This window comes from Lynx canadensis, chromosome C2 (genome assembly GCF_007474595.2).
Source record: "Lynx canadensis isolate LIC74 chromosome C2, mLynCan4.pri.v2, whole genome shotgun sequence".
NCBI lineage: Eukaryota > Metazoa > Chordata > Mammalia > Carnivora > Felidae > Lynx > Lynx canadensis.
The window spans coordinates 41,076,477-41,100,435 of NC_044311.2; the positions used below are offsets into that span (position 1 = coordinate 41,076,477).

The window sequence follows — 23,959 nt, forward strand, 5'->3', positions numbered from 1 at the left end:
TTTGAAAGACTACAGCAAGGCAAATAGCTGACAGACAAGTCCCTAGATCTATTCAATTATTTCCTGGGAGTTCAAAATGTGCAGTAACCTCTCAGAGACTCTAAGAAGCCCTATTGTAGGGAAACCTGTTTAGCTTTGTTTAGCATAGTCCCAGCTTTTCAGGCACTGTAATATTTACTAACATGGCAGGGTGTGTTTAGGGAATTGCCAAAAGCAGTAAAGTTGAGACGTGATGAAGTGTTTTTCAAATTACATGTCTGTATTCAAAGGTCAATATATCACTATCATCACAATTGTAAGGTACCTTACAGTTTACAAAACACTTTGAAATACGCCATTTCATTTCATTTCTGTAAATATCTAAGGAGTTAGAAAGAGCAAGGACCCACCTTGAAGCTGAAATCACTGAAGTTTAACACAACTGAAGTGAGGGTTCCAGTTCCGGTGATGATGAAGGAAGCCTCTCCACTCTCTCTCTCCAACTGAAGACAACCAGAGCCTTCCACAGACCGCGTGGAGTGCATGCTCTACGAGAACTCTAAGTAAATGGTAGCAGGTGACTTGAGGAAGAAAACCGGAACTCAAAGTACAAGAAATCAGTGGCAAGTTTCCTCGTTTCTTCTTTTTTCCACCCATAACTTTTAGTTTTTGAGTCAGCACAAATCCCAGAGTGGTGTGGCAGGCATGGACAAAAAAGAGCTCCAAAAGAAGTTCTTTTTTTTGTTTGTTTGGGGTTTTTTTTTGGTCTTAAGTACTGGAAAGTGGAGCCTTTAAAAGGAGGAGAGAGCGTGGGGAAATCCGTGGTCTTTGTTTATTTCTCTCTCAGCTTTATCTCCAGCAAGCCTCACTCCTCACCCTGCAACCACGTGGTGGGTGGCGGTGGCAGTGGCAATGAGATGATACTTGAAGGAGTTGGGGGGGGGGGTGGCGAGGGAGGGAATCCTTTTCTCTAATCAGGGAAACTGTGTGATCCAAGGACCACGGAGGAAAATGTTCGTTTTTACTTTCCGTCCTCCCGCCGCTTGCATCTGGCAGCAGAAGCAGGCTCGAGACATGTATGCCATGTAAGGAGACTAGCAGGGGACCAGGAAGCAGGAACCCTGGGAGCCAGACAGTCTAGGGGTGACAATGGCGAAAGTAAAGGAGCCCAAAACATTTTAAATTCTCTTTAATGTTTATTTATTTATGAGAGAGAGAGTGAGAGAGAGAGAGAGAGGGCGCACGTGCGAGAGCCTGCACAAGTCGGGGAGGGGCAGAGAGAGAGGGAGACATAAAATCCGAAGCAGGCTCCAGGCTCTGAGCTGTCAGCACAGAGCCTGACGTGGGGCTCGATCTCAGGAACCACGAGATCATGACCTGAGCCAAAGTCAGGCACCCCAACTCCAAAACACTTTAAATGAACCCTTTGGCCCAACCCTGAGATGAGTAACGGATCTGACCCTAGCCAGTATACCAAAAGCCTTGAGCACTAAAGTACGAGGTAGACAACAACTACCCAGGCCTCAGCCTGGGCCCCAGCGAGACACACGCAGAATGCTGAAGAACATAGCAAAAGCTTTAAAAAGTATATGGACATTTGAACCACAGTCCACATAGGCATTTCAGACATTGCAGCCAACTGGCTGGTAAACTGGCTACTAAACCAAACTCAACTGGCTACTAAACCAAAATAAAATGACAACAACAAAACACTCTCCATAGGACTTAGTCAAGACCCAGACTCTCATAACTTCCTATTCAAAATGCCCTGCAACCAATCCCAAATTATTCAACTTATAAAAAAAAAAAAATCAGGAAAATCTGACAAATTACCAACGGAAAAGAAATCAACAGGCATCAGTTAATATGAGCCAGGTGGTCAATTATTAAAGACTTTAAAGAAGCTGTCACAAAATGCTCAAAATGTAACATCCTTAAAACCAATGGAAAGATAGAAAGTTTCACCAGAGCAACAGAAGTTTTAAAGGAGAACCAGACACATTTTAGAACTGAAAAATACAATCACTGAAATTTAAACCAAAAAATCACTGAATGAGGTACACAACAGAACTGGGGACAGTAGAGCAAAGAGTTAATGGACCTGCAGATCTATCAATAGAAATTATCCAATTGGAACAACAGGGAAGAAAATGTGTAAGGAAAAAATGAACGGTCTTAAGACTGAGGACACATCAAAAAGTCTAACATTTGTGTCATTGGAGTTCCCAAAAAAGAAGAGAAAGGTTATTGTTCATAAAAAGATATATTTGGAGAAATCATGCCTGAAAACTTTCCAAATTTGGGTAAACACATAAACTTATAGACTCAAGCAGTTCAGCAAACCCCAAACAGGAAAACTCAAAAGAATCCATGCCCATACACATCACCACCAAACTAATAAAAATCAAAGATGAAGAAAAATCTTGAAAACAGAGAAAAATAATGCATTATATATAAAAGAATACGTATTTAAATGATTGTAGATTTGTCGTTAGAAAAAAAGCAGTGGGGCAAAAATGATATTGTACTAAAAGAAAAGAACTGTCAACCTAGACTTCCCTATCCAGTAAAAATAACTTTCATTCAGAAACTAACATGAAACTAACATGAAATAAATACATTATCATATGAATGAAAACTAAACCTGCTATAAAAGAATTGCAAAAGGGGTTTCTCTAGGTGTAAGGGAAAAGATATGAGGGAAACAGAACTTTGGGAGTAAGGGAAGAGCTACAAAAATCATAAAAACCTGCATAAATAGACTATTTTTCTTTGAAGTTCTTTAAAATGGTAAGTTCTTTAATTAGTTGAAAGTAAAAATTATAACATTTTCTGGTAAGTTGTTCAATAAACATAAAGTTAATGAATATTACAGTTGAAACATAAAGGGAGATAGGGTGGTAAGGTTTCTACATTCAACTGAAGAGTTAAATATTAACTGAGTAGACTCTGAAAACGTAAGTACGTTTATTGTAACACTTGGAAAATATTCAAAGAGATATATTCAAAACTTAATTGACAAATTAAAATGAGATATTTAAAATATTTAATTAACCCAAAAGAAGGCACAAACAGTAGAGTGAAAAACAAAGGAGACAAACAGAAAGAATAAAATGGTATAAACGTTATCGGTAACTACTTTAAAGATAAATAGTTTAAGCATACCAATTAGAAGACAGCATTGTCAGACGAGAAGAGGGAAACAATTATATGTGGTCTATAAGAAATGCACTTTAAATATAGTGATAAAAGTAGGTACAAAGGAAAAGAATACAGTTATACTAGTATACCAATCAGAGGAAAACTGGAATGGTTATAGTATTATCAAAGTAAACTTCAAAGCCAGCCGAATTACCAGAAATGAGAGACACTGCATCACGATAAAAGGGCCAATCCTTTAGGAAAATGTAACAATGCTAAATGTATGCAACTCACAACAGAGCTTCAAAATATGTGAAGCAAAAACGGATACAATGGACAAAAGAAACACATAAATCCACAATTGTATTTGGACATTTTAACACTCCTTTCTCAACAATCCATAGAAGTAGCAGATACGAAACCGTTAGGAATAGAACTGAAGGACATCATCAAATAATTAGGCCAATAGACTACTGGAGCCACCAGCAGAAGAATCCCCATTCTTTTCACGTGTACAGGAAACATTCACTTTGAGAGACCACACCATGGGTCATAGCACCAAGCTTAACAGATTTAAAAGAATGGTAATCATACAAATCATGTGCTGACCGTAAACTTATTATATACTTACCACATAATATAGCCCTCTCCCACTTAGCTAATTCTGTGGAGAAATGGAAACTTGTGGTGATGCAAAACATGTACATAAATATTTAGAAGTTTTATTCATAGTCACCTAAAACAGGAAGCAACCCAAAATGACCTTCCATAAGTAAATGCAGTTTAAAAAATGTAATTCATCCATACAGATTACTCCTCAGCAATAAAAAGGAACTATGTGTATACACAACACTACTGATGAATCCCAAAGGCATTACACTGAGGAAAAGAAGCCAATCTCCAAAGATTACAAGCTGTATGATGCCACTTACCTAACAATCTAGAAAAGGCAAAACCGATGTGGAAGAAGAGATTCATTGGTGTCAGCCATTAGAAGCAGGGAGAGGTTTTAAGTCCAAAAGAGCAGCCAAAGGGAATTGTTTGATGTGATGCTGCTATTCTATATTCTGATTGTGGTAGTGGTTACAGGAATTCACACACATGTTACAACTTACAGAAGTGTACCTCAAAAACAGAAAAGGTTAAGAACATAAACCTTTAAGTGAGTTGCCCAAGATTATGTGACTCTGATATGACGAGTCAGAAGAACGAGTGTTTTCACTGGGCCTTCAAATATTTGTGGAATACTCCACTGTCAAAATAGTAATTTGGCAATAAATGAATTAATTGTAAAAACTGAAATCACAATTTTTAATGTATTTAAATAACACCTGATACCTTTCAACAATTCTTCCTGCTTCAACAATCTCTGCCATGTGACACTGCAGTTTTTCCTTCTAAAGGTTCCACGTGTATTTCTCCAGGCCTCCGTCTGGTTTCAGCTATGTGACTTGCTTTGGCAAAAGTATTCGGTAGAAGCGATGATGTGTCCGTTCAAAACCTAGACCCTGAGAGGCCTTCTATGTTTCCATTCGCCCTGTTAAACCTCTATCAATGCCATGAGAAACACCTGCTGGGATTAGCCCACCAGGCCTGGGGGAAAATAAGATATTTGTAGAGGAAATGCCATGAAACTGAGCCCAGGAGACTCACAGATCCATGAGTCTTTTGTGTGGCAAAGGCTAACTCGTATCTTTCTAAAGCACAAAATGACCTCCAGTCCCTGACAGGATCCCAGTCTTAGGGTGATAGCAATGAGAATTAAGGTATCTAGGAAAGAATTCAAATAAAAGGAACAACACATATCCAGTTCTAGCAAATGGAGTGCATGATTTCTCCACAGGCTCAAAACACCTGGTTAACAAATCTGAAAGGAAAAAGTCAAAGCAAAATAAACATCAGTGTTAACTTGTTACTTGATCTACGTGGGGCTCTTAAGCGCAGACAGGATTAGAACTGAGTTAAAAGTAAGAAAGACTGAATCTCTAGGTGAAGGTCTAATAAATACAGAAATAGGAAAAAAAGGTGAGTAGCTAGGGAGAGAGGAATGCCTTTATTGCAATATAAAGAGGCCACTATATAAGCATTGTGTTTCTTCTTTGGACTTGGCTAACATGGGAGCTTAATGATAAGTTTTATGTGCAATTACAGTAAACTTCTCACCACTTCTTCCAAATGATTCTGACCTTTCTTATCTCCATTTTAATAGTATTAACACTATTCCTTCAGGGAAAAAAAGCACTATTCCTTAGAACTATCTAGTAATTCATTTTACAGATGGGTATGACAGATATAAATATCAATGTATGAGTTCTTAGCCTACGAACTAATGCCTTCGAAATTGTACATTATAGGGGCGCCTAGGTGGCTCAGTCAGTTGAGCTTCTAAGTCATCGTTTCAGTTCAGGTCATGATCTCAGAGTCATGAGATCAAGCCCCTTGTCAGGCTTTGTGCTGGGTGTGGACCCTGCTTAAGTTTCTCTCTCTCTCTCTCTCTCTCTCTCTCTCTCTCTCTTTCTCATTCTCTCCCTCTGCCCATTCCCTCCTCACACGGGTGTGGGGGCACTCTCTCTTTCTCTCTCTCTCTCTCTAAAAAAAAAAAAAATGTACAATATGGTCAACAATGTACTCAATATACCAAGAATAATGGGGGATACTGCATGAGGGCTGCTCCTTGTCTTTTAAATAAAGGGCCAGTAACATTGACTTTTGTGAAATTCTCATTTACTACACTGCAATATTCAGGCAATCATCAGAACTTGAAAAAAAATGTCTTGCCAAATGCTTCAGAGATGCAAATTTAAGTAATTACAATTGTTCCTCTTAACTCTTACCCAATACTGTGATTAATTTCAGATGTCCAGGCTGAAATTTTCTGTTGCCAAACTTTCTGAGAGAACACTCCTTTTAACAGCTGAAAGATCTCAAAAGCAAAGGAATAAGAAGTAGTTTAATTTGGACATGCCTTAAAACCCAGTGCTTTAAATAAAAAGAGCCAAGTAGCATAGCATTAATGCTTGTTTTATTTGGAAAGACCTTGAATTTGGAAAACCATCCTTTTATCCCATGCTTACTGGGCCATGTCATTTGCTATCAGTGATCATCCAAGTTTATTCGAAGTATGATCGTAAGATGTTCTTATATAGAGTACAAATTATGTTGTGCATAAATTCAGTAAGATAAGAAACATTAAATTGAAATGAATTAGTATTTATACTTTCTCAAAATCCTTTCTAAACTTCTCTAAACATTTTATGGACATCAACAGCAATTTTAATATTCTAATTTAGTTGAAAATTGACCTTATAAAATTGCATTTGGAAATTTTGGCAATCCTATTATTAGAGATAATTACACTGGAACAGAATAAAATCTGATATTTACATTCAAATAAAAAATTGCATTTACATAAAGGTTGAGAGAAACCTCATTTAAGAGCAAAACTCATTTTGTTACATATTAGAACAATCGCAACACCTTACAAAAATACCTACACCTGGGCTTCTACCTCCAGAGGTTCTGGTTTATTTCATTAGGGCCAGAACATTAGACATCAGTATTTTTTAAAAGCTCTACCGGGTGATTTTAATATGCAGCCTGGATTGAAAACCACTGAGCTAGTATTTTAAGTCATTGTGGTAGTGATCCCTATAAAACCTGATAAAATCTTAGGTGATCTTTCTAGAAGTACAGTGACCAGACCAAGGGAGGCAATCAGAACCACTGCGGTAGTCTATGTCCCACTCAGATGACACACTGGGAAGTGTGATGTTGACAAAGGAGAAAGAAGCAGGGAGTCACAGAGGACAGGGCGGTGACATGGTTGTTAAACCCTGAAATGTTTACTTTGGAGAGCAGACTTAGGAAGATTATAGTCCATTTGCATTGCTAACTCATGGAAAAGGCATTCAACTTAGTCTGTGTTCCTCCAGAAAGCAGAACTAGAGCCAACAGGAAGAAGTTAAGAGGGCAACTGGTGTCAGCTCGAGATAGGAGAATTCTGATAACTACAACATTTCATCCACAGATGAGCAAGCTGCAAAATCCTCAAGTAGAGGCCAAGTGATCTGTCATCTAAATGGGAAGGAGGTTGAACTAAATGATCTTTTCTTTCTCTCTCAACCTGACAGAACATCTTGAGACTTCATGAAATTTCTCAAACTGTGTTCTAGTATTTTGGGACATGAAGCAGAAGAAACAATTGACTGTGGGAACTTGGCTGGAACCAAGGCTGTCTATAATCATGAACTGTTTCCTTGTGTGATCACACTCGGTCCAACGTGGCCACCTTAGCACTGGTCAAGTCTCTGGATGTAGTAACCGAGGGAGAAGTTGGTTATTTTTGTCTTCCAATATAGAAGTTTTTAGATTTCATTTAGATTGCCATTCAATGATTGATTAGACATTTTTTATTCACCATGGTTCCACTAATTAGCTGGAAATCCTCATTCAGTAAGCAAAGCATAGGTTATAAATATTGTGTAGGGATATAAATAACATCTTTGGTAAAGAAAAATTATTTGATGACACCTATTCAAGCACAGTAAGGCAAACTTTATTCAGGACCATTACAATAGGTATAGGGACCACTGCAGTAGGATGTCGCATTGAATGGGAGAAGTTGGGCTCAACTTAGAATATAGCATGGGCAGTGGGAATTTAGAGCCAAGGAACAGGGTGGAGATCAGCTGATGGGAAATTCCTAAAAAGGAACATCAGGGAAAGGGGGAATTCTAGCTAAACCAACGTAACAGGATTCTTGCTGAAGTCTGGCCAGAGTGATCAAATACCCCTGGGGGATGGTGGGAGATGAGGATCTCAATCAGAAATCAAAGGTGATCAGATATCAAGCATCTGGTGGAGGGGGGGGAGGGGTCCTGTTAAACTACATTTTTTTAAGCTTATTTATTTTGAGGTGGGGGAGGGGCAGAGAGGGAGGGGAAGAGAGAGAACCCCAATTCCAAGCAGGCTCCACACAGACAGCACGGAGCCTGATGCAGGGTTCCTGAGACCATGACCTGAGCTGAAATCAAGAGTCAGAATTTTAACTGAATGAGCCACCCAGGCACCCCCAAAACTGCATTTTACAAGGAAGGGCACAGATTGGCTTAGGAGAAGTTTCAGGAGCCTGACTAAAGTTTGGCCAAGCAAAGCATCTTTGTCACTTTCAGGGGTTAAGCTAGATCCCGTCTTCCCAACCTTTGCTGTATATTAGACGTATTTAGGTAGCTTTTAAAATTAGCTCACCCCCCCCAAAGGTAATTTTATATTAAATTATATTGACAAAAATCTAAAATATGAGCACTCTTCACTTTGTTTCTATAGCACTAATACTTTACCTATTGAATTTAGATCTGGGCACCACCATGGGTATATGGACACATGTCCGTGGACATATTGACAAATCATTCCAAGAGGAAAGGAGAGTGTATGTAGTGATATTAACACTTTGTAAGATCAGGAAGCCACACTGGGCAGGAAAGAGGTCCAAAGGTGGTCATTTATACAAGGACTATGAAGAATCTGATACTTTAAACGTGGAAAAGATTAATATGGTGAGCCAGAGGGGGTGGAGGGGAGAGAGGGAATGTTTGTGATTACTGCTTTAAATATTTGAAAGATAAGCCCATATTAAAAGACATTAATTTTTTTCACATCATTCCCAAATGTACAAATATAAACTTTAAGTAGAAATTACAAAAGACAGGGGCGCCTGGGTCGCTCAGGAGGTTGAGCGTCCGACTTCGGCTCAGGTCATGATCTCACAGTTCATGGGTTCAAGCCTCGTGTCGGGCTCTGTGCTGACAGCTCAGAGCCTGGAGCCTGCTTCAGATTCTGTGTCTCCCTCCCTCTCTCTGCCCCCTCTCCCCACTCATACTCTGTCTCTCTCACTCTCAAAAATAAATAAACATCAAAAAAAATTTTTTTTAAGAAATTACGAAAGACAGATTTTGACACAGTTAAGACAAAGCTTTGCTGTCTCTGTCTCAGGATTCAGTGATGAATGCATCACTGGATTGTAATGGAAGGACAACATCTAAGTCATTTCAGGTACAAAGATGGGCATGTAACAGATACTTAACAAACATTCACTAAATGAAATTTTCAAGTGTAGTCTTGGATAATCATCAACCAAGGAAGCTTGAAAGGGATTTATTTATGGTGGGAACAAGGCAGAGATGGGACTTCCTAGCTTTTAAGACCACTTCCACCCCTGAGAGTCTATTGTCAGATGAACAAATGAAACCACAAAACCCTACAATGACTCCAGTTTTTTTTATTATTTTAAAATCAACACATACCTAAGTCTACCATCTCCAAACAAAATATGTATCATTTTCTCAAATATATGATTGGTTTTATTAGCCAGGTAAAAATAAGTTATCTTATTGAAACTTTAACATATCAAGCTTCATTTCTTTTTCACACGCATCTATTGTGGGCCTGGCACCTGTTAAGGCAAACCCCCTTCCAAATAGTGACTCAGGACACAGACATCTCAATATATATGCTTCAAGAGTCACTACTGTGGGCTCTGAAATGGGAGTGCTCTGAAATTGGCCTTTGGAGCGATCATCACTTCTGCTCATAAGCCACTGGCCAAAAGCAGTCACATGACTCCACCTAACTATGAGTGAGAAATCCGGGAAGCATATGAATGTTCCATGAAAAGCACATGAAACTGCCACAAAAGTAAACCATCACTGAAGATTTATATTCTGAGCTACAAGCATCTGAGAGTGGATGCAAATTAATCATGTCACATAGACAAGTACATATTCTGCACTTCTTGTTCTGTCCTCATTTTAGATGTTAAAAAAATAGTGCAACATTGGACTAAATATTTGCAAGAAAGCCTGTTGAAGGATGAAACTGGAAAACAGGGCACACAGCATACTTTCCAAAAATAACAGAACAATCTGAAATCTTAACATCAAAACAAATGCCCTAAATTAGTAGCTATAACCCCTCTAATCAATGGCAAGTTAGATGGGGGTTCATGCCCGCTTGTCACATTCTTATTTTGAAATATAATTAGATTGATTATAACTCCTGAACCTCATTGCTCTCTCTCAATTTTTTACACACTTGAATTTACTGTTTGTTACCTTTCAAATGGCTCAGATCTGCCAAATCCTTTACCAATTTTACGCAGTTAAAAATATCTTCTCCATATTTGTATAAAAATACTGCTTGCTGCCCAAGTCTGCTTTATTCAAACTATTACTTACATGCAGTCAAGAAGTTTCTAAGGTCTGGATTTTTCTGACATAAACTCCATTACAGCTCTCCGAAACAATTCATTTTTTTATCAGATTTATACCGGTCCATACTTCTGAAATTATAAAGCTTTAATTCCATTATTCATTACATTTCTAGGATCACACTGAAAAGATGTTAAAATGGCGCTTGGTTAAAATCAACAAGCCACACCCAACAGCAGTGTAATCTGTAACCATGGCAGCAACAGTGGTTCCAACGAAAATACACATCAAGGCCACACTCTCCTTGGAGTTTAAAAATCCACTATTTTCACAGTTTTCTATTTTATAGATAAAATATAGAGATGTTAGTCACTAAATAAGCATAATGCTTCTTAAAGCATTTTATTAAAACTGTCTTAAGATAGGTAAAACCAGGGGCGCCTGGGTGGCTCAGTCGGTTAAGCGTCCGACTTCAGCTCAGGTCACGATCTCGCGGTCTGTGAGTTCGAGCCCCGCGTCGGGCTCTGGGCTGATGGCTCGGAGCCTGGAGCCTGCTTCCGATTCTGTGTCTCCCTCTCTCTCTGCCCCTCCCCCGTTCATGCTCTGTCTCTCTCTGTCCCAAAAATAAATAAACGTTGAAAAAAAAAAAATTAAAAAAAAAAAAAAAAAAAAGATAGGTAAAACCAAACTCATGGAATTCAAAATACTTTTTGAAAGCCTAATAAACATATGGCCCCTAAGCAAGCTACTCATAAACTGACCACTCCCTGTCTCAGTCCTTCAGCACAGCATGCTGAGGATAATAGTGATATCAGTTTAATATTACAACACAGCAGTATATCATTCTATCCAACTTGAGGCCACCTATATATCCATTTATTCAAGAACAAACTGTACAATCTTTCTCAAGTCTTTCCTTGAGAAAACACACCATAACCAAAGTACACATTATTAAAAGCACAGATTTATTTTTATTTTTGGTCTATCTGTTAACTTTAAAACTCCTATTCCCTTCAGCAATCATTTTGATTCAACTACAATAAAATCTCAGACATAAAACCAAGTGTCCATTACTCACTCACACATAAGAACATATTATATGCCAGGCTGTATGCTAGGGTCTAAAATGGAAAAGATTAAACAAGGGCCAATCCCTTTCCTCAAAGAGCTTATGGCCTTATTGAGGAAAATGAAAGGTAAATAAACCGGTGTGTTAAGTGCTCAGAAAAGCAGGCCCAATTAGAGAACCAGTATAGACGATTATCCCTGGTTCAGTTATCTACACTGCTATGTAACGAACCACACAAAACTCAGTGGCTTAAAACAATGGTAATTTTGTTTCTCATGGTTCTGTGGGTTGACTGGGCTCAGCAGGTGGATTTGCTTTCGGACTCACATGTGGTAGCAGTAGGAAGTCAGCCATGGAGATAATAGCCATCTGAAGGTTTGACTGGGTTCATCATATGCAAATTATTTACCCACATGGTGCCCAATGATACTGTAGATCATCTTCAGCTCTTGGCAAGAGTACTTGTACACGTCCTCTCCTTGTGGCATAGGCTTTCTACAGAATGGCACCTGGATTCTAGAGGGACCGTCTAACGAATGAATGCTTCAAGAGAACCAAGCCACAAGGTCTCCCATGACTTAGCTTGGAATATGCAGAACTGCTTCCCAGTAGACCCGCCCATATTCAACGTGGGAGGGAACTGGACAAAAGCATGAATCCTGGGAGTCATGGCTCATTGAGGACCATCTTTGGTGACTTGCTCTCACAGGTGCCAAATCATTTAGGTTTCAATAATCCATATTTATTTTTATCTCCTCTCCTCTTAGCTCACAGAAGATCAATAAGGAAACTGTCTCTGGATAATGCGAAAATCATTGAAGTCACTCTAGAGTCAGAGTTAGTTCAGGAGCACCTGAATTCAGCCAAGCATTCAGAGCACAAGGTGATCCCCCGGGAGGAAAGGCAATCAAGAAGGATATGTGGGCAACATTTGAATACACGAGAGCTGGAGTAAATTAGCACTATGGCAGTACACCTCCCTTCAACAACTTAAGCAGGAACAAATTGCATTCATCCTCAAAAAATCAAAACAGAGATTATTAACTTTCATAGTTTGTCTGAATCACCCAGTTTTTGCCCCACAGGAATCCTGTCCTCATTGCTGCACTTACTGGCCCTTTGCTGATTATGAAGAAAAATATTATTATGACTTCTCTTTCCCTACCACAAACACATTTTTAAGAATATATTTATTTTTACAATTAAACTCTCTGGAACTGTTCTAATGTAAGTTATTTTGTCTACTCAAAACCAACTACTGTATCAGTTGTAATGGAGTCTGACCACTTCTATAGTGATTTTATTTTTAGTTCAGGCCCATGTCCACTAGTGAACACAGATTAGCAGTCTACAAAGTAGGTAAAGAATAGAAAACAAATTATTTCCTCAGTACTAACTGGAAATAATGCTAGCTATCCTTTATTTCAGAAATAAGGTATCCAAATCCTTCTTTTAAAATATTATACTATGTTACCAAAATAAAAAAAAAGCAATTCCTGAAAAAACATTCAACGTTATCATTTTTGTTCATATTAGCCTTTAAGAAAATTTTTGAAAGCATGAATTTTTTTAAAAAATTAAAGTTCCTGCTTTTTTGCTTAAAATTTAGACCCTATTAGTTATCTACATTGACCACAAGATGGGGCTGTGATGTCACAATTTGGCGAGATTTATAAAATATATAAACTATGTGAATACAGATGAAAATAATTTAATGAAGCAAAGTTTAATAGGATAATCTCATTTTAAATATGCATATATCTTCAATTAATCAATCATCTAATCATTTATGCTCATCAAGAGAAAATCACACTTTAATTTGTCCGTTTCTCACTTGGAAGTTATTGAGCTTTTTCAAACACAAAATTCTCCTGTGAAGATGCAGAATTAAATATCACGATGTGATTTCTTTAAGGATTCTACCATTTCACATTGCATTTTTAAAAGAAAAGTTACCGAACTTAAATCAGTGTTAAGAAAAATGTCGCTTAAAAGTATTTTTTAAATTATTTTATAATTAAGCACAAAGAAATTCATTCCTCATCAAAGCTTCATGAAATTTTTTCTCCTCTTCCATCTCTTAATTTTTTGGGGGTAATCTAATATAGTTGACCCTTGAACAACATGGGTTTGAACTGCACGTGGTCACTTATATGTGAGGTATTTTTTACATACAGTACACTGCTGTAAATGTATTTTCTTTTCCTTATGATTCTCTTAATAACATTTTCTCTCATTTTCTCTAGTTTAATTATAAGGATACAGTATATAATACATATAACATTTTAAAAAGCATGTGTTAGACTATAAGGCTTCCACTCAACAATACGTTATTAGTAAATTCTTAGGGGAGTCAAACGTTATATGGGGATTTTCCACTGTGTGGAGAATGGGGGTTGGAGGGTGGTCTTGGCATCCCTAACCCCTGCGTTGTTCAAGAGTCAACTGTATTTACTTTGGAGTGAGGATAATTTGAAAGAAACAGTATATTCTTTATGATATTTATGGCATTCGTGATCTCTCCATTTCATTTGTTGAAACTTCTTTAAGTTGATTACTTCTGTGTTTTGCATCATTAAATAGGCAAAAATTCCTTTCTATTTTGAAAAGATTATAAGGAATCTGATTTCTTAGTCAACCATTTTTCAGTAGAGACACAAAAGCAGGCCAAAATAATCAGTTAGCTGATTTATTAAAAAAACAAACACCACCACCTCAAAAATCAGCAAAGACGTTACTTTTCACGAGTATATTCTATTTTAATATGTTAACAATGATACAAAAATATAATTTAATTCTTAAAATTAAAAAAAAAGCTGTAAGAGTTAAGATTTATAACGTATATACATCCCTCGTATGTTTCATCTTTCCAATTGTTCTAATTCCTTTTATTAGAATAAGTTAGCTATGTTGCATTTTTAAAGCATGTCTCCATGTAGTTTTCTACTCTTTTCACTACTTATTTCTTAATGTATGTCTTCAAATTTAATGCAAAACCCATTGTGTTATTAAAGAGTTTTATACATTTTTCCTCTTCTTTTCCCCAAGGGCCTTTTCTTATTAAAGAGCTATTCTAAAAGAAGCATGTAGCTTGCTATTCTGAAAGTCCACAGATAAACGGTGCTGTTTGACAAAGGGTGCTTTCATGAAGCCTCCAAGACTTTAATTTTCCAAAGTAGTTGACATCTAGTCAAAGAGAGCTATTTGCAGAGACTGACTCTCAACTGTGACTAAAAATTGTATTTGGCTTTCCTGCAACTTGAAGAGATCTGTTGAATAGGCCACGCCATATTCCAAATGAATGACAGACCCCTAAAATGTCATACAAGGGGGACTTAGCGAGCAGAGAAATTAATAAGTGCAGATGACAGACAAGAAAACAGAGGAGTGAAGGAATATACAGATTCTGTCATCAGGATGGACAGAATGGACTCAATTTGTATGTTAATCGTTTTCCATACTTTTATTCTGTAAACAGGTATTTGATCTCTCAGGTAAGTTACCAACACAAGTAAATTATTAGTGCTTTTCAAAAATGAAGCAGAATCAAGAAAATTAATATACTGGACTACTACTAAAGTATCTGTATTAAGTGAAAATATTCACATTGATTCCTATGCACATGAAGAATTAGGGAAAAAAAGCCACTATGATGAGCATTTAAAGCTTTTTGGGAATATATGTTATACACACACACACACACTCACACCTGTAAACACAAATAATTACTATTGATATCAATATACTTCCATTTATTCAAATTAAATCAGTTATGAGAATTCTCCCCTTTTCTTTCTACTGGTTTTTTCTTTCTATTAAACAATTAATACACAAATATATATCTACAGCAAAAGATTTCAGTTCCACAAAACAGTAAAAAGAGCAGTGATATGATCTAGCAATTCCACTTCTTGGAGTATATCTTATTTGAGATAAAATCATTATCTCAAAAAGCAATCTGCACCCTTGTGTTCAGTGCAGCAGCAGGATTTATAAAAGCCAAGACACGGAAACAACCTAAGTGTTCACTAGTGGATGAATGGATAAAGGAAATGTGATATGTATACAATGGGATATTATTCAATCTTAAAAAAGAAGTAAATATTACCATTTGTGATAACATGGAAGGGCCCCGAGGGCATTATGGTAAGTGAAATAAGTCAGAGAAACTGAAACACTGTATGATATCACTTACATGTGCAATTTAAAAATGAGAACTCAGAGAGGCGCCTGGGTGGCTCAGTCAGTTGAGCGGCCGACTTCGGCTCAGGTCATGATCTCGCTGTCCGTGAGTTCGAGCCCCGCGTCGGGCTCTGTGCTGACTGCTCAGAGCCTGGAGCCTGTTTCAGATTCTGTGTCTCCCTCTCTCTGACCCTCCCCCATTCATGCTCTGTCTCTCTCTGTCTCAAAAATAAATAAATGTTAAAAAAAATTTTTTTAAATAATAAATAAAAAAATAAAAATAAAAATAAGAACTCAGAGAAACAGAGAACAGATTGGTGGTTGCCAGAGGTGAGTGTGCTTCAAGTGACAGTTTTCCGGATCCAACCAATCCTGCCTATTTCCTGTATCTTTCAAATTTTCTGACCTACTTGGGAGAATTTTTCACACCTTCCCTGATTATGAATTGTTCTTTTTAAAAGTACATTTCATATCATTTCATAAAACCTGAGATAAGAGGGAAGATGGAAAATGCTCAGTTGACTGCCTTGGTCCAATTTCTGAAAACATGGCACAAAATTAAAAGTTACTATAGTTGCCGTTCATGTATACAACAACTAAAAAGAAACAGGATCTCATAGATGTCTTTCTTCTGAAGTGTATCACAAGGGATATTAAGCTGGTTTGCACTGGTAGATTCTGTTTTTTGTAACCAGAATCTGCTCTGATTGGCTGGCATCCATACCAGTTGTTACATATTTAGAATACTATCCCTGAAGTACAGTAATGTAATTCAGAAAGAATTACTAACATGTCTCTTCAACAAAGTTGATGGACTTTGTTGGAATTTACTTTGAGTATTAAGTGCCACCAAAGAAAAGAGGTAGAACCCAACTGCCTTATTTCCTCGGTCCATCTTCCAGTATTTATATTATCTTGGTTATTATATTATCTTGGTTAAATATTATAATATTTATATTATCTATTTCCTCAGTGCCTGGAACAGTTCATGGCCCATAGTAGGCACTTGAAAAACACCACAGAACAGATATATTGAATATATGTTTTGTCTCTATTTCGTCACTTATAAAATAACTACGTCAATCTCTAATCATTTTCAGATTGAAGATAATTACAATTCAATTCATAATTCAATAAGTAGAGTTTTCATTAAGTTATTATAATATCAGTAAATGTACCAAGCAAAATGAAAAATCATAGCCTGTTATATCCAGATATTTGGATACCCCATCATATATTCTCTTCTAAAGATAAATCACCAATAATAAAGAGACCAAGAGAAACTTATTTTAAATTATTTTATTTTTCATAAGTTTCTAACACATGGTGTTAGAAAAATGAATTTTGGCACCATGACTTAGAACTTTTTTTTTCAAGTTTAACCTTTAAATTAAAAACAGTAGCTACAATAAGTATATTTAAACTGCACTCAGAAAAATGGTGAGAACTCAAGACACAAATTTTTTTGTGCTGGGGATTTTTTTTAAAATGGGATCAAGAAAAGGTAATCAAAAAGTAAGAAGGAGGATAAAATGGGAACTAGGCTGGGAAGACACAAAGGTGAATAACTCTCTAAAAAAGAATGAGGAGGGAGACAAAGGGCGAGGAGAAGAAGAAAGGCTCACCAACTTTATTTTCCTGATAGAAAATTCAAGTACTTAACAAAGTTTTTTTTAAATCATAAAATGCTACTACTAATCTCATGAAATTTTCTTTTCCTCATTATTTTCTAGAATTAAAATCAAAAGTCTGTTTTGACTTAAAGACACTTGCTGATCTTAGGTTGATACTTGATATACTTTCAATAATGGAAAGCTTTGAAAGCTTTCCTAAATCTAATACCGACTCAATATAATCCACCTTGGAAAATTCATCTGAAGGAATAGAGGGCTGGATTTGTAATATAAATGTAACCAAAAAAACTTTGTTTAACAATATAAACAGAAATGTTTTCAACTGGCTCTGTACCTCAATTGTGTTTTATACTAAGTGTCTTGAGGAAAAACATTGTGTGATATTTATTGTTCTCTGTATTCCTTCAGTAACTTCTAGAAAAGGTACCTGCATAGGTCATCAAGAAAGTACTTACACAATTAGTTGTATACAAACTCAGTTATAACTCCAGTTTTCCAATGATTCAAAAATTGTCAATATTCATTTATATTCATTTTGCCTACATGTTGATAAATAACATTCTTCCCGAGCTTTCTTAATAATAAAATATTATTAGTCTCACTTGTCACTTGTACATTTGTAGCTGAGTATCTGATCAAATGAAACACGAAATCAGAAAGTTGCCATTATTCTCAGAGACAAAAGGCATAGAAATAAATATTTGCTTTTACTTTTTTTCTTTTCTTCTTCAATCTGTGTTTTAAGGCTCAGAGCAGACATTATGAAATATCAAACAATTTTTTACAAAAAGTTTTTCAACGTTTGGCCCAAAGTGAAGTTGTTCTGTTGAAGTTATTTAAATATTCCTTTCATCTTCTCAAGCACAACTCCAAAGACAGGTTCATCCATTCCAAAAGAAAAATTCATTTCTATGAAAAGTAAATAACTTAGGGGTCTATAAATGACACTGCAATGTATCTCGTTCCATTTTTAACAGGAAGTCCTTCATGCAAATGTGTGAGTCTCCCTGGATGCATGAAGCTCCAGCCTTTTCTGGGTGATTCAATAGAGCAGTTGTACCTCAGAAATTTGCATCCGCCTCCCTAGAAGAGATGGAACAAATAAATGTATCAGCTTATTGTTTAATTTCTAATCGGTGGCAAAATTCAAATTATGCCCTCTGAGCAGAATTTTTAAAAAATAAGGCAAAAACCTTATCGTCATGACATATTTCTTTTAAGAAATGTAAAAAAATAAAAGCCATAATTACTTGAAAATCTTCTCCCACGTTATTGAGTGCAATGTTGATGGTAAATGTAGAAGCATCATGATGAGGGCGAAGAGAGCGTTGCCTTTCAGGGGAGTATTTTACTACAAAATTCAATAGTGCAAACCCCTAAAAAAAAGCAAAGTAAACCAATGGATTTGCTTATTAATAAAAATATAAAATAGCACGTTTGTGTAAAAACTAGTAGGAGGTAGACGGGAGGAATGGGAGCATAACTACCTTCGTATAATAACCTGCAAAGACCTTCAGTGTAACGGGTGCAATAAACTCCCGGATAAAATGAAGCCATACATTCTCCAGATCAATTTGCTTCATGTGGATATCATCAGTTGGGACATTTTCATAACCACCAGATATACGGCTATCCTAGAAACAGCATTAATGATGTCATAAAGCGTGGTCCACATGCAATTCACATTTATATTACCTTGGAATTTTTTTCAACCACAAGATCATAATAGACAATAAAAATAACAGTTGTTCAATTATGGTGTACCATCTGCTTTAATTGCAAAACTATCAAAATAACTTAGATAACATGGCTTTGCAAATGTATCAATGATGAAGCAAAGTATTGCAGAGTCAATGGACTCCTTTCTTACTTACTAATATACATTTGAGGTCTGACTGTCAAGTAAATAAAACTTATTTCCAAAGACTTCCTATGCCCTCTAAAAAAATTAGTTTTTTACAGTAACCCTTCAGGCAGTCTTAGATACTTGATGGATAAAGATTCTGCCAGTCTGCTCTTTGGATCCCCTATCACTGAAAACAGGCCTTCCCTGCTATGTTCCCCACTTCAATTTTATGACACCTCAAGTCCTTCCATGACTGCTTTTTATTATCCTACAACCTGCTGGCTTCAGGTTCCTTCTCATACTTTGAACTTCGGCTAACTAGCTGGGGTATGAAGTTGAGCAGAGGCAGTAATATTAGAGAATTCTAGAATTCCTTGGTATTGTTAAGGAGCAGGCATGTGCAAATTCTCAGAGGAAAAGAAACACATTGAACCACCAACAGTAATACTTCCTGCCAAGTCTTTGACACTGAATGTAAATTCAGTACTGAATTACACCAATGGCGTTCAAACAGATTTCTTCTTCCAACGTTTACACACAAGAAAAAGCTTTGGCAGTGAACCAGATAAACTTTGTCTTGGTATTTTCACTACAGCTCACTGTGAAAATGCAGAGAATAAAAAGTGGCCTTGGAGAAGACTTAATAGCACACAATAGGCATATATTTCCTTACCATTCCAGCCTGGAGACACTGACCTTTAGAAACTATCCAGTGTAATTGTATACATAAATGAGAAACTGAGGCCAGATAGATTAAATGCAACCAGAGTTCTCTTGACAGCCTTGGCTAGCCCCTGCGTTGAGGCACATAAGTCAGAGATATCTGACAAAACAGACAAATCTCCTCTAAATTCTCAAAATATCCATCCCCCGACTCCTATCCAACATACACATTATAGTTCTTTGTGTGAAAATACAACTCACATGATGTTTCCCCCCAGACCACTGGCCATAATGCTCCATTTCTTCCACCAATTCATCACAGGCTTTTTCAGAAAAGATGGGAAACCAAAAGACATCGGGACAAGGCTATAAAACAAGGGATCATCATTAAGAGAATAATATTTTGTGTCTTTTAACTAATAAATAGATTGCAAAAGTAATTGGATGGAATACTCAATACTCATCTCACTTAGATGCCTTTTTAAGAGGTTTGCCCAATATTATTGACATAACTGTTACAAATGTTAGTTTTTTTTTAATGCTAAGACTTTTTTCTTTTTGCATTTTCACATCTGTAAAATCAAGACATATCTTGGACTCACATTTGACCAGGCAACCACTATGATGTAGCTGTAATGCTACAGTGTATGTATACTTGATCAAATTTTCATAGTTTCACCTTGTGTGTATGTATATATCACTGCGTGTGGATGTACATGTGTGCATTTAGCTGGTGTTGCACTTGAGTTGACTTGCCCTTTAAAATGTTTTTTAAATAATGTACACTATGATTTGCCATTGAAATGGAAATTATTATGCATACAGTGCCCTACAACATATGATAACATCTATACCTTGATAAGTCTAAAATAGCTCTTCCAATATGTATAAAATTAAAAATTCTAAATGACTAGAAAACGTTATGTCATAGTTTAATTGGCAGTATTCTGGTCATTTCTTACAGTACACAAAATAACAGAGCATCTCAGAATCAAAGATGCCTTATGTTCTCTGAAATAAGGTATTAGCAACAGTTTGGAACACTAACCTAAAACAGAGTTCATTTTTTAAAAGACATCTTTGAGAAGAGACTCTTAAAGATCAATTTCTTGCAAAGATACACTTTTATTAAATGAGGGCTACCTCAGAGATTTGCCAAAGTTTCCTTACTTTTAGTGGTTTGGGACAGCTATAACATTTGAAAGTATGGCCAAAAAAGGGAATGATCTTAAAATTATGGTTGATCTTCATGTTCTATATTTTTACAACTATATGATCCTTAAGGTTAATTAAGCCACATGATTTTTATCTACAAGATGGCTTCTCCACTTTCACAACACCTCTGATAAAGCAATATTGCATTAATATTGTTCCCTTCTGGAAAACATAGCAAAAGTACTCTACACATCATTGAAATTATTAATACAAACCTGTTCAACTATATTTTCAGTGAAAATTTTTGAATAATCCCGGTTTATATATTTTTCTTTCCAGTCCTATCAAAAAAAAAAATCAATTGCACAAATCAAAAGCAAATACCTTTTAATAAATAATAGAAAATATAAAGTGTATGCATTTTAGAAATTGCTCAATTTATAAATGACTAGTGTATTGGACAAAAAAGGAATTTTCAGAAACCACAGTTTATGCTTGTTAAACTTTGACTCTATATGTTCACATCATTCTATGAAACATGAAATTTTTATGAATTTTTAGACCTCAGGATTTTAAAATTTGTATGCTGTATTCTATGCATAAACACAGGGATAGGTAAATATGGGCTTAAAAGTTAATGGTAAAGAACAAAATCCTAACAAATATTAGTAAAAATAAGCTAATTAATCAACTAGGGTCTTACTCATATATACAGGACTTTGAGAGTGAATTACTCTAAAATAGTTATGATATTTTAAAATGTATTTAAATTTTCTCTCTTCACTTCTGTTTTTATTATGTATCAAAGAATGATCATGGATTACTAATACTTTCATTTCTTTTAGTTCCTGAAATTAAGGTATAGAACCATACATTAAGAGAGAACTTGTCTTCATGCTAACTCAGGAATCTGATTCTTCTTTGACTAAGCTCTGATATATAAACCACATACTAAGGTATCTCAAGTTGTGTCAATATCAGCTAAGGAATTCTCTTCCTGAGTCAAGTGTTTAATTTAAAAATCACATATTTAGAGAGTATAAATGAAAATGTGGAGACATTTCGTATCAAAAAAAATCTCTTGTATTTAGACATGTTTAACAAAATTCTTAATTTTCTCTTTACAAAGTATAAACATGGGGAACCAGAAGGGAAGACTTGAGGTATAGTCAAAAGAATTCCAATCAAAATATGTTTCAAAAAATATTTGTCTGAAATACATCTTTTAAGCCATATTTCAGAGAAACCCTGATAATGTGTATGCCATTCTTAGATTTTGCACATCTCTGCTTATATGTAGATCATATGAAAGAACCAAAGTTATCTTCAAATTCTTTAAATAAATTTCATTTATACTTCGTATATAATTGTAAGAATCAAATTACTCCATTATCTCATTAATCCCTTTAATACTGATTAGTTCTCTGATTTCAGAATATGGAGGCAATTAGAAAAAAATCATTTATAACATTTCAGAATCTTTAAGTATTTTTTAAGCATCATTATCGATTTTTTGAAATTAAAAAAAAAATTCCTAAGATCTCACATTAAGGCATTAACGTCTCATTTTAGGCCACCTTTCAAATATCATTTAACAAACTCTTACTTGACTAATTTTTTAGAAGTTCTGATAATAGGACAATGGTTGAATATTTTGCTATAGGACATCCCTCATGAGGCGTATTGATCAGGGTAATCTACCAAAAACAAAACAAAGCCATGGAAAGAAAAGCAGTTCCTACTTACTTCTGATGTTTTCATTTCATATTCTCCAAAGTTATGAATCCTGACACAAATGTCTACAATTCAGGATATAATTTGGGACATTTTTTCAGGAGCTAATATTACCCAACAAATATAATAATTCTATTCCTCAAAATAACCAAGAGGCTCAGTGCCAAAGTAAAATATGTAATTCCACCCTCACCACTTAAAAAGCCTCTTTTTAATTACACTCTTGTGAAAGATGAAGATATGTAGCTTAAACGAAACAAAAATACTTTTAAAATACAAAAATGTCAAAAAATGTTATTTTTCTATTCAACAGAGTCTTCAGAGACTTTGAATTTACTATTCCTGGCTGTCAACTACTCCTACGAAATAAAAGACAATTCTGATCAGGTGGATTGAGTCTTTGTAATTTAAAACTTTTACTATTGGCAAGGGGAAAGCTGTAAACAGTAGCATTCCACAGATGAATACTAAAGAGAGTATTTTCCCTGGAATAAGCGCTCCAATTTGACTGAAGAGAATAGGCTCCAGCAAGACAAAAAAGGAATGAATTCCTTGAGGATTCAAATCTTTAAGATAAGAAATAATTTTAGAGTTTAGAAGGAAATAGTTTCCTCAATTTAAGACTTTCTATACATGCTGAATCCACTTACTCTGCAATTTTCTCTGGCTGTCTTTGGTGTACATTCAAAAAATTGTTATAAAAAATAAATAAGATAAAATAAAATGTATTTTCTCAAACTAACTCCTTGAATTCTCTTCTTGAGCTACTTGTAAACAGTTTTTCTGAAATTACAATTAAAAATCTGATGATGCTTTTGAATATATAAAATAAAAATATTAAGAGAAACTGATCATTCCTTTCCCCATGCGTAATATACGTCTATATTTTAAAAATTCTTGGTCAAGAAATATAATCAATTGTAGCTTTTAAAATTATACTAAATTAGGGGCGCCTGGGTGGCGCAGTCGGTTAAGCGTCCGACTTCAGCCAGGTCACGATCTCGCGGTCCGTGAGTTCGAGCCCCGCGTCAGGCTCTGGGCTGATGGCTCGGAGCCTGGAGCCTGTTTCCAATTCTGTGTCTCCCTCTCTCTCTGCCCCTCCCCCGTTCATGCTCTGTCTCTCTCTGTCCCAAAAATAAATAAACGTTGAAAAAAAAAATTAAAAAAAAAATTATATTAAATTATTATAATTAACAGAGTATTAATTATAATTAATATTATTATACTAAATTATATTATTTTTAAAAGCTACAATTGATTATATTTTTAAACTGTTTTTTAAACTTTAACTTTTTAAAGCTTCTTATCACATTTTTATGTTATTAACCCAACTGATTTACATCTGAAAATA

General features: G+C 35.7%; 1 protein-coding gene across 2 annotated transcripts in view; it reads right to left on the bottom strand.

Annotated features, from left to right (window-relative positions):
• Positions 1–16,927: 16,927 nt before the first annotated feature.
• Positions 16,928–23,959, bottom strand: part of PLOD2 (procollagen-lysine,2-oxoglutarate 5-dioxygenase 2) — a 100,789-nt gene continuing 93,757 nt past the window's right edge. For both annotated transcript variants that reach the window (XM_030330024.1, XM_030330023.1), the window contains 5 exons: positions 21,150–21,215; positions 19,981–20,085; positions 18,698–18,844; positions 18,461–18,586; positions 16,928–18,293 (listed from right to left, as the gene is read on the bottom strand). In XM_030330024.1, the coding sequence (XP_030185884.1) occupies positions 18,138–18,293; positions 18,461–18,586; positions 18,698–18,844; positions 19,981–20,085; positions 21,150–21,215 (600 nt within the window). In that variant the 3' untranslated portion in view covers positions 16,928–18,137. The remainder of the gene's footprint in view (positions 18,294–18,460; positions 18,587–18,697; positions 18,845–19,980; positions 20,086–21,149; positions 21,216–23,959) is intronic.